General features: G+C 30.7%; 1 protein-coding gene and 1 long non-coding RNA gene across 3 annotated transcripts in view; one reads left to right on the top strand and one right to left on the bottom strand.

The window, feature by feature from the left end:
• Window positions 1–12,011, bottom strand: part of LOC107451515 (uncharacterized) — a 68,557-nt gene that overhangs the window by 8,516 nt on the left and 48,030 nt on the right. For both annotated transcript variants that reach the window (XM_071187817.1, XM_043041482.2), the window contains exons 14-20: window positions 11,641–11,782; window positions 7,253–7,503; window positions 5,996–6,169; window positions 5,576–5,749; window positions 3,078–3,284; window positions 2,780–2,911; window positions 1,062–1,358 (exon numbers count right to left, since the gene is read on the bottom strand). In XM_071187817.1, coding sequence (XP_071043918.1) covers window positions 1,062–1,358; window positions 2,780–2,911; window positions 3,078–3,284; window positions 5,576–5,749; window positions 5,996–6,169; window positions 7,253–7,503; window positions 11,641–11,782 — 1,377 coding nt within the window. The remainder of the gene's footprint in view (window positions 1–1,061; window positions 1,359–2,779; window positions 2,912–3,077; window positions 3,285–5,575; window positions 5,750–5,995; window positions 6,170–7,252; window positions 7,504–11,640; window positions 11,783–12,011) is intronic.
• Window positions 10,921–12,011, top strand: part of LOC122269268 (uncharacterized) — a 76,785-nt gene continuing 75,694 nt past the window's right edge. The window contains exon 1 of the long non-coding RNA XR_006225089.2: window positions 10,921–11,122. This is a non-coding gene — a long non-coding RNA (uncharacterized lncRNA). The remainder of the gene's footprint in view (window positions 11,123–12,011) is intronic.

Genomic DNA, 12,011 nt, shown 5'->3' with positions numbered 1-12,011 from the left:
ACTTACTTAATGAGTGTGTAATAAATTATTGTTATACTACAATATTATTTTTAATTTATTTGAAAAATTTTGAATTTAACTTACGAGTATATAGCATATCTGAATTGAAAAAACTTTTTCTTAAATGTAGTGGTTCACTCAGAACTCTATATCCTCTATCTAATCTATCAAAGACTGGTTTTAAAAGGCTGTGTCCAAATCTAAATGCANTATATATATATACGCACAAAAGGTACACCGGTGTCCAATCTGCGTGAAAGGGTTAGTGGTAGAATTCAGGTTTTTTTCTTCCTAAATTGAAATAATCGGGTCTTATATTGCTAAGCCATGTTTTTAATTAGTTAAGAAGAGCATTTTTTGGTGAAAAACACCATGAAAATAAAAAAAGTTTCGCGCATAAGCTGTCTAGTAGAAATGCGAGAAACATGCAAAGTTCAAGGAAGCTTATTGTTTTGTTTCTCAAAAATTCAGGCATTTTGTTTATTATAATTTAATATGCAAAATAAAGAACTGATCATAATTCTTAAAAATTATGGATTATTTGTTAAAGCTATGAGATTCAAAGCAGCTGAAATCAATTTTTGTATACTGTACTTATTTAAATGTTTTATTCGTTATAATACTTGGTAGTATAATTTAAATATAAAAAGTACATAAACTTAATTGCAATGAAGTAAAACTAATAATTAATGCAAATTATTAATGCAAAGAATATAAATTTTACTTTACAACTTGCTTTAAAACTTGATATCATACAGAAGCTAAACAAAACTATTTTTGTTTCCAACTGCTTAGTTTAAAATTTTAATTTAAGAAATCTGGCACTGAAATGTGAAATTTTTATTAAACAAAAAACTTCAAAGTTTTTGAGATTTTATGATTTTTGACTAATTAATCTAATTTTTAATTTGACCTAATAGTAAATAGCATGTCTTTCTTCATAAATTTATTAAACAATATGGTAGTAAAAATTTCGGTACTTACTTAATGAGTGTATAATAAATTATTGTTATACTACAATATTTTTTTTATTTATTTGAAGAATTTTGAATTGAACTTACGAGTATATAGCATATCTGAATTGAAGAAACTTTTTCTTAAATGTAGTGGTTCACTCAGCACTCTATATCCTCTATCTAATCTATCAAAGACTGGTTTTAAAAGGCTGTGTCCAAATCTAAATGCAGCAGCAGCAAATTCGTTGAAGATTGTAGGATTGCATTTAGAATCATATCCCTCGAAGTATCCCTCTACCTGTGGATGCAAATCGTATTTATTTGAAAAACTTTTTCCCAAAATTCTCTGCGTGAATTCATTGTAGGTAATGTGCTGCATAACAGCTGATAGAATTCTTCGACCTGTAATGATTTTTAAAAATTAAGGCTGGTTTTATAAATTTTAAAATAGTTTAATTTGCATGAAATCATTAAAATAAAAATAATAGTTCATGCTGGATGTCAAAAAAATAATTGGGAATTTGAAACAATTAAAATGAAAACAGGAAGAGATAAAAATGCATAGAAATAAAAAATAATTGCACTCTGCTCAGAAAACCATTTTTTCCTAACCAAATTTCATAATTAGTTACTCAGCTTTTCAAAATATGGCACTCGTAACTGTGAAAAACCATACAATACTTTTTGTCCAAATAATCACCAATAGCAGCATCAGTTGGCGCAGTCTGAGGATAAAGTTAACAGAAGCCTGTGCAAAGCTTTCATTTAGAATATTCTGATATGAAGCATGAAACATTGCTTTGTAGTTTATTCCAGACACGGACTCCATCAGTTGGCGATTTTTGTAACTTATTTTGAAACTTAGTAAGAATAAAGTCCTGGTTTTCTAAGCAAAGTACAGCAAACTACACGGTTCCATTTCTTTCGATGTTTATTTAACTTATTTTTCGAATCTTCAGTCTGGTTAAAAGAACATAAGTTAATTCTTTATAGTAAAATAGATTTCAAAAGAAGAAAAGTTATGCGTGCATTTGCTAAGAATAATAAACGTTGTATTGTTTTTAACATGCTGAAATAACATTTCATCTCTCCAATGAGGATTCATTCTTTTTCCGAGTTTTTTAAATTGATTTTTCAAATCTTCGGTTTGGTTCAAAGAACATAAATTAATTCACAGTAGCAAAATAAATTTCATAAAAATATAAATTAAGATTGCATTTGCAATAAATAATAAGTGTTGTATAGGTTTTGCTATGGTTATATTACAATGCATTGCTCCAATGAAGACTGACTCTCTTTCCGCGTTTTTTAAATTGATTTTTTAAACCGTCAGTCTATTCAATGATTCACTGAGGTAAAACAAATTTCAAAAAAATAAAAAAAGTTTTAAAAAAATATTAAGATTGCATTTGAAAAGAATAATAAACATTGTATTGTTTTTACCATGCTTATATACCATTTTATCGCTCCTAAAAAGATTGATTCCATTTCCGCGTTTTTTAAATTTATTTTTCAAATCTTCGTTCTAATTTGTAGAACATGACCTAATTCACTGTGATAAAAAATAAATTTAAAAGAAAAAGAAAAATTTCCGATTGGATTTGAGATGAAGAATAAACGTTGTATTGTTTTTACCATGCTGATATAACATTTCATAGCTCCAATAAGGACTGATTCTGTTTCCACGTTTTTTAAATTAATTTTTTCAAATCATCGGTCTAATTAAGAAAACATAACCTAATTCACTGTGGTAGAATAAATAGAAACAAAATAAAAATTAAGATTGCATTTGAGAATAATAATAAACGAAGTATTATTCTTACCATGCTGATATATCATTTCATCGCTCCAATGAGGATTGATTCTTTGCAGTTGCGTTACAATTCTATTATGCTCACGCATAAAAATTGTATGCATTGCTGCCAATGCAGGTTGCTCACTTGCTCTTGAATCTCCTGAAATTAAATTATAGAGAAATATTTAAAACATGTACACATTATTTTTTAAACGTTTTATAAAGTTGGTTCAAAGGCTGAAAAGACAATTTTGTAATAATACATCATAACAAAATGCAATAAAGTAACAAAAATTTAGGTGACTAATATCAAAATTTGTACTAACCAGCTTCAAAGCAATGACCAGAAGGTGCAACACAATCTTTATGGTTACTGGTTTGAGGTAAGAGATCTTTAGCTCCCTGAGGATGCCTGGTAACATTAAGTTTGCCTCCAATAAATGTTCGCAGCATTCGAGCTTCACAACGATCTGATCCGTATACTCCAGATGCATCTACAAAAGCTGTTACTTGGTTCATCTGTTCACGGCGGCCTAAATTCAAGCAAAAAATGTTCAGACATTTTGACTAGTAAAAATAATTGAAAACAGGGATCATGGAATCGGGGGGTCAGAGGGGGCTTTAGGCCCCTCACATAAATGAAGGGACACTGCAACTTCTAAGATTATAATTTTTCACTCAATATTTGTGTAATTAAATTTACAATTAAAAAACGTAGATAATATTTTTGTGTCTGAGTTCTAAGAAAATGTCTCAATTTAAAACGTGCTTTAACATTTCCTTGGTGAAAACTTGAATCATCCCTTACGCATCCCCTCTCAGAAGAAATATACGGCGCAATTGCTGACCGATGGGGAAAATTCTTGCTTTCATATGACAGAGCGAACAAAATAATAAAAAAATCTGATTAAATGAGAGATAAATAATTTATAGGTAAACAATTTCTTTTATTAATTTTATTTTAATTTTAGGATATTTCGTATTATGAAGTTAAAATTCGAATGAATTCTTGATTGCCATTTTGTGAGATTCAGATAATTTGGACCCAGTTACTACTACTATATAAATATATATANTATATATATATATATTTAGCCTAATAGATAAATAGATAAATACACAAAGGGCAAAAAGGAAAAAATAGAGAAAATTAAGAAAAACAATAAGTTTTATTAACAGCTCATAAGCTGCAAGTAAATAGCCTCATAAAATATGTTCAAAATGTAGAGAAAACATGGAAAAATTACAAAACAATGAAAAAAAGGGAAAAATAAAAATAATAATAAAATAATTTTGAAAAAATCCGGGAAAAAATCGGATAAAAGGAAAAAAAATTATAAAAATTTGGAAAAGGAAAGATATAATCTTTTCATCAACTCACACGATTATATCCACGAAAAGGAGTGCTTTCTAATATTGTATCAATATAGCCAAAGCAAAATACAATAGTGTGAGGAGCACTTAAAAAAAATTTTAAAAAAATTTACAACAAATAAAATAGAACACATTAAATAGAACTTTTTAGGGTTTTGAATTCATTAAAATTCATTATTATTTCTCACGCTTTATTTTACTCCAACACATTTGAGAAAAATAGTCTTGGCGATAGATTAAATCAATGAATAGCCAATACATGGATTTCTTAACTTTCCTTGGCGAAAACTATGTTAACGTGCACATGACTTGCATTTTAGTTTTTTGGATAAACGGGCTTGCAGTGTGGGGCTTAGCCCTACAGCCCCACTCTCCGGGCTATTTTCTTTATTTATTTTATTATTAATTTTGAAAAATGAGCATTCCTCCTTACTTTGGAGCTCTTTATATATCTGAAATAAAACATGTTTATTGTTAATCATAATTTGATTCTTCATTTAATTAGTTTATCATGTTTAATATATAATTGCTGGACTGTACCACTCTGGAATAAGATACGAACAACTGGAAATATGTCATTCAACATCATCAAATAATTTCCATACTTACTTGATAATGTTTCTAATTAAGACTTCCTCATCGAGAATTAAATTCACCGTTAAAAGGAAGGCAAATGTATTTTCCAGTTGATTGTAATTAATTTATTATTATTATTATTGCATGTTATGTTACCAATTAAATAATTCTGTAAACTTTTGCATTTAACCCTAAACGCCTCGAGGACTGATCAACAGCCATTAATTTCTAAACATTTCAGAAAAAATGTATGCGTGACCAAATATTTATTTCTATAATAGCATAACATTAGTATTTCTGAAAGCATAAATCTGTTACATTAGTAAATGATTGAAGTTTTTTTGGTAGAAAAATAGAACTTTTATTGGCTGCAAGTTTACGTAGCATCTAAGCATTAAATGATGTTTCAAAAGTGAGAAAAGTATGAAAATTAATGCAGTTTAGAATGAACTGTATAATAAACTGTTTGACAAACTGTATAATAAATGAAGAATTAGAACTGCATAATAAATGAAGATCAAAAAAGAAGAACGGTTTATGTCTATTTTTCATAAGAATAACAATTGGATCACTATGTGTTGAATTTTGAGGATTACTAAATTTCGAAAAATAACTAAGTGAAATATCGGTTCTCCCCTGGAGTTATTACACAGGGCCGGACTATGGAAAAATAGTTTTTGTCCGCGAGCTTCCATCGTTTTTTCTCAGAATCAGCTTTCACGGACATAAACCGCTTTTCCCCATTCATCTTCAAATGTTTAGACTGCATTAAATATTAAATTAACTAATAATTTAGAATTTAATTAAAAGTTTCGAGATTGATACTTATATACATTAATAAAATTACTCAAAATGTCTCATATAAATAATTTACCTAATGTCAGCTGCCCTGCCAATGATCGCACAAAAGAAATACAAGATGGTCGCCCAGTAGTTTTGTTAATTGGTGGATAAAATGGATCATTAGGCGGTATTGTAATAGGTAGGCACTCAGGATGAATATTCTTTGCTGATTCACAATCAGCACAATTTAAGGGAAGACCACTTGCTGAAAGAAGGAAAAAAGATAATCATATATTCTATCAGGAAACCTAATAAAATGAAACTTCACATTTCTTTGGAATTTTATTAAAAAAGAACATTTATAAACTATTAAAAATCCATTTAGGTAATTCATTGCTTTCCTACTTAATTGAAAAATGCAATATCTAACATCAATGTTTCGATAAAATGCACTATTGTATTTTATTCACTACATTACATAAATATCAAGAACTGTATAAAAAATTCCTACCAGTATTCATGGGTGTAAATGTCATATCATGGTCCACAAACTGTCCCCATTGCATAACCATCAAAGAATACCGTACATGTGGTGCTCGAACATCGTAGTGCACTTGCGTGGATATTGCACGTCCACTTGGCAGCAATTTTCCAGAACGGCCTGTTAGTCTAGGAGAACTCATGTCTAAAAATTGAAATAAAATTAAAAGCAGTTGGATGAACTGTTTTATTTACTCAAAAAGCTACAAAAAATAATCGAAACATTTTCAACACAGTTAAAAAATGTTTTAATGTTTAGATAGGCTTAACAGGATTAAGCCTAAACATTAAGTCAGCGAAAATGATTGAAATAAAGCTTAAAATAAAATTCAGCAATTTAATTATTTTCGCATTAATAGTACCTTTTCGGAATTGTTCTGTTTTCTTCATCGGAAAACCAAACTTTTATACTCAAAACACTCATTATAACCAAAAGTATGCTCAAACTGTTAAAATATTATAAATAAATTGGAGTACTAATATAAAATGCTGAGTCATTAAAATTTCTACAATTATGTGACTTAACAATTTGTATAAATACGGTCATGACAACAACTACACTTCTTGCATAAGTGTTAAGTGCATTCTGAAATTCGGTTTTTGAATTTTTGAACGCAAATAATGCTCGGCTACTTGAAATTTTTTATCAGTTGAGGAGATAGTAATAAGTGGAAAAGTGGGTTTGACAATTCAATGATATACGTGCTAATGTTTATGGCCAAACACAGACTGGAAAGGCTTTTGCTGTTAATGATGGCTTGACTGCAAAAGTGAATGAGAAAAGTTGTGAAAATAAGAATGCTTGTGAACTGTTCTTAAAATAAGAACAATTCACAATAAGAATGCTTTGTGACGAGTTTCAACAGCTTTCAGACTCTGTATTGCATGCAATCACCACAAATCTATGACGACTCAAATTTCATGTATAAATACATTTTGTTTTTAAAAAACATGGTTTATGTGAGTTTTTCCAAAAGGTCAACTTATTTTCTGGACAGGACTCGCAATTTTCTTACTTTTGATGCAAGAATGAATTTGTTAATTTTAGTTTCTTTCAGTTTAAACTAATGATTTGTGGAGGAAACACTTAAAAACTTCCCTTTTGGATTGTTTCTCAAAGTTCATGTGTTTTGGGTTATGCTTTCGTTTACCCGTTACTAAATAAAGCTCTAAATAAATAAAAGACATATGATTCAAAGATGCAAAGCATAACACCATCTTCACTCACCATCTCCATATACTGGTGGAAGCAGTCGTGAAAATATTCTCATACTCTTCCCTAATTCTGGATTGTTGAGATTATTGCACCATCCTGTTATCGTTCTAAATTTAGTGGTGTGATCACAAGGAAGAGTTTGATCATCACAATCAAATACTTTGGGAATATCTAACATATCTGTTACATCCACATTTGGTAAAGCAGACATTAGTTCTTGGACGGAATTCAGAGAATATCCAAACTCTGCATCTCTTTGATCACTATGAAAAATATAAATTAAATAAATATTCTACAACATAATAAAAGCTTATAAATGTAATCATTTTTTAACAAATACTTGGGGGCTCCTTGTCCGCTTGCAGCCACCAACCCTTGGAACTTTTCTTATTCTTTTTCCCCACTTTTATATCTAAATTTTATTTGTACTTTGTTTCAAATATGTTTCAATTCTATCCCCCTGTTTGCTATCGCCAGCCAATTCCCAGAACTGCTTGCAAAATTCGTTACAAAATACTTCGTGATGTAAATTAGCATCACTCGCTCACATTTCGCCTCAAGTCTTATTCAAGACCATAGCTTTTATAGTTTAATTCCTTCCGTATTTAATTTTAAATCTATGATAGCGGTTACATCCCCGGTTCACTATAACTTGAAAGCTTTTGGAACTGAGTTATTTTCAAATCGTTTCCCAATGTTTTATTTTTTTTTCCAATAGCTTTGGTTTTATGGAGTGACAATTGTACTTGAAAACTCTATGAAACTATCATTTTCGATTTTACTTTTTAACATGCCTAAAATCATCGTGTTAAGGAGATTTTAAGCGATTCCTCTTATGAAAAGATTTTAATGATTTTACTATACGTTGCGTAATGCTGCATTTAATAAATTCGAGCAATTACGTTTTCCACAATTACGCTTCAAAATCGCAAGTAAGCGAACACTCGAATGTGAGTTCAGTTTTAAAAATTTTGTTTAGAATATAAATTATAAATTTTATATTTAAATTTTACATTTTTGTTTTAAAACACTAACTGCCTCCGGCACATTTAAAAAAAAATTATTAATTTAAAAATTAAAATGAAATTTTGATCAGCCGCAATTTGTTTAATAGAAAGAAAGAAATTATTGACAAGTTATCAGTGGCAATCAGATTCCATATATTTGTAACATCTCAACTTATAAATATTTTAGCTTGCTTTAAAAGGATTTAGTGGGCAAAATAAGTCTGTTACAGGAAGTCCCACAGTACACAAACATCACTGGTCAAGCACAGTAGTCAATGAGAGGATGGGTGACCACTATGCTTTGACTGCTAAGGGACCAAGAGAGTGCGGTATCGATCCTCGTTAAACCGTTCTACTGTAAAGTGCTCGATTTAACGGGCAGGCTGCCAGGCTTGCAAAGCAGAGAAATCATCTCCGCTGAGGAACAAAAAGTTGAGGGTATGTCTTCGGATCATCCCCGGGGATGTCACCAGTAGCCCTTTGTGTAGCTTCTCTAGTGCGACATAAATAAAGTACTAGTACTACTGTTATCGGAAACTACATTATGCTGTTTAATCTCTTGCAAAGGTGCCTAAATATTAGTCAATGTGAGTTCTAAAAGTAAGCAAAAAATTATTTTTAAACTAGTTTCTGTTGATATGAATGAAAGAATGTCTGTTTATTTAAGCATAAAGGGAATCAAACAGTCTTCTGAATCAACAATCTGCCGAATTTTTCCCCAATTTGATTACACTTCATGTTGGCTTCATGATACTTCATGCTTATAAGTTTTTATTCAAGATCTGCTTGAGAGCTAGTTAGCATAAAAGCTAGTTAGCTTGTAAGCATAGAAGATGACATCGAAATAAGATTAAGGAAAACACCCAATATTTCGATGAAGAATATAACTCACTGCCTCCTACGTCCTAGAATAAGACTTTGATCCTCTGCCATTACATTAAAATTTGTTGCATAAATCTTCGAGCTTATTTCTTAAATTTCGATCTTCTTTAATGGTTGTTAGCCATCTGAAGTAATAGTAAAATCTTAGCACTAACATACGAATAGCAAAAGAATCTTAATTGCAAAACCAGCACATGCCATTAGAAAAGGCTTACGAAAAAAAAGTAATAATCGAACCAGCTACCTCACACGCTTCACAGTGATCAATGAAGAAAATTTTTTTATCCACAGAGTCCTTTTCTTCTTCCGGAGATGGACATTTTCCAATTTATTATCAATTAAGCTCTTATGTATTATTCACTTATATTTTTTTTATTTATTCAATAATTTATTAGCATGAGCCCACAAATCTTCATATCACTGTCTGAGACCATTTTCTCGTGCTTCAAAGGTTACTTCTACAATTAAGCACCTTTTTTTTGGCATTTTTGGGTCAAGTATTATATGAGAAAATGTCACAGTTTCGTTCTCCGAAATTACTAAAGAAGTTCGATGCTTGGAAGTGAACAAAATGCAAGCGCTTGATTGAAGTAATATAAGCTAAGATATTATTCTGTAGACATTCATTAATAAATCTTCAGACTAGTGAGCAAGAGTGAATAATAAACTCTTTTCACATTGTATTATTCCTGCAATGAAGAACAGGTAGCGCAAATAACTGTTGGACATTAAAAAGAGAAAAAAGATAGATACATCCAGTGTTACAAAGGTTGCCAAATTTCTCATATCTACGTTTTAAAGCCTATTTCGAGAGAACAATATCCAAAGGTCACGTAAATTTTATAAGTCTCATTGATTTCGAGGTACGAACCTGTAGCCTCATGTGTCGCTGTCTGGACATTAGCCTTCTCGGGAAATCTAACCTTAATCCAAGGGACTACGTTGGGTAGACTATTTAGCGGGTGGAAATAGGTGTTGAAAGCGTTTCCTGTGAAGCTAATAAAGATTGACACAGTACTAACCTCCCAGTAGAACACCGAAGTCAATCATCACTGTCAGCGGTCAGTAAGCGGGTGGGTGACTACTTTGATCAACCTGTGTAGGGACCGAGGGTATCGCCATATCTGTTCTTGTTAAACTGTTGTACCGTAAAGTGCTCTCCTTCACGCGCAGGTCGTAGGGCTATCAAAGCAAGGGAGCCATTCCCTCTAAAGAGGATCAAAATTGCAATGGCATGTTTCCCAGACCATAGTCGATAGTCCATTGTTCAGCTCTAGTGTGACGTAAATAAAATACTTACCTACCTACCAGTACAAGCCTACGGATGTATATGTACCAATAAATAAATTGACACAATAGCGGGTTCGAATCCTGACGTAAACCAGGATGTATTTTTCTACAGTCTTTCTCTGAATTGCGCTATCTTCTCTTCAACTGGCAAAGGCTTATAAGCAGTACTTACATAATTAAGAACAAGCCAGCGTAAGTATGTGTAGCAATAAAAATAAAGGTTGACACAAGTCTGTAAGGGGGGCGTCCCTGGCAGAGCAGTGTCTCCCGCCAAACGCTCTGTAGTGTAGAAGCAGTGGGTTCGACTCCCATTGTAACCCTGGATACAATACTAAATCTTCAAATTTACCCTCGTGCTGTCCTTTTCTGAATTGTACTATCTTTCTACTTGTTAAGGGCTTATAAGCCGTACTTATGTAATTGAGCACACAAGCATGCGTGAATGTGAACCAATAAATAAATAAGTTTGTATGTGTATATGAGTAACTAATTAAATAGATTGCAAACGTAAAATAAATAAACCTGAAATTAATTATTAAATCTCATATTATTATTTTAAAAAAAGATTTTAAAAAAATACTAAATCTTCAAATTTACTGTGCTATCTGTGGTGGACTTTATTACAGAACTTTATATAGAGAGAAATGATCTCTTACTAATGGATAAATCTGGAAGTTTGAATTCACGCTTGAAGTTGTGTTTAGTAAGTATTAATTTACTTTTCCGACTGTTGTAATATCTCTATTTTTTACGAATCACATTTAAGTTAAAACTAATGTTGATGTGGTATTAGTGTGTTTAATTTTGAATAATTTTGTGATTCTTAATATAAAATGTGACCTCGCGTCAACCGAACTCCTGAAACTGAATTTGCTGTTGGTAATAAGCATACTTGTGATTGTTTAAACTTATTATGTGCTCATGACTTTACAATATGTTTTTTCGATTGTTTTTGTTTTCGCTTTTCATTTGTTTAGGATTTTATTATAAATACTTAAGATAGAGTTCAAAGTTAAAATTTTCATTTAGTATGAAAATAAATGCTAGTTCAGTCAAATAACTTCAATTTCTTTGAAGTTGAAACTTCAAATATAAATGAATATTAGTCATATGGGGAATGAGGTAAAATAATTTTATTTCGAGTTTTCGTTAAATTTCATATAATGCTAACTATGCGGTACTTATTATTTTTTTACTGAAGCAATCATTCATTTTACTTACCGATTGAGGTAGTTATTTGCAAATGTTTGAGATGCGAATTCCAACACAACGGATTGATTCGATATGAGCTGTGCTTGACGCTTCGGTCGCAAGAAACTTAAATGAGCTGCTTGGGGACTTTTACTATCAGCCAAACCATTCTCTGAAAATTAATTTATGTATTTTATAAAAATAATTAGTTGTAAGTACAGTACCTAAAAATATATCTAGCTAGATGCAGCACATTTAAATGAAATATTTCTAAAGATGCTCTTTAAAAAAGGACAATATTTATGTATAAAGCTGTTTATTTAAAACAAATTATGTTTTTTCTTCTAAGTTTGTAAGATTCAAGGGTAAACAATTCTTAAATTTGAATAAGTTTACATATT

The sequence above is a fragment of the Parasteatoda tepidariorum genome, chromosome X1 (assembly GCF_043381705.1).
Source record: "Parasteatoda tepidariorum isolate YZ-2023 chromosome X1, CAS_Ptep_4.0, whole genome shotgun sequence".
Classification (NCBI taxonomy): domain Eukaryota; kingdom Metazoa; phylum Arthropoda; class Arachnida; order Araneae; family Theridiidae; genus Parasteatoda; species Parasteatoda tepidariorum.
The sequence above is the reverse complement of the archived record's forward strand: the minus strand, read 5'-3'. Positions and strand labels throughout refer to the sequence as shown.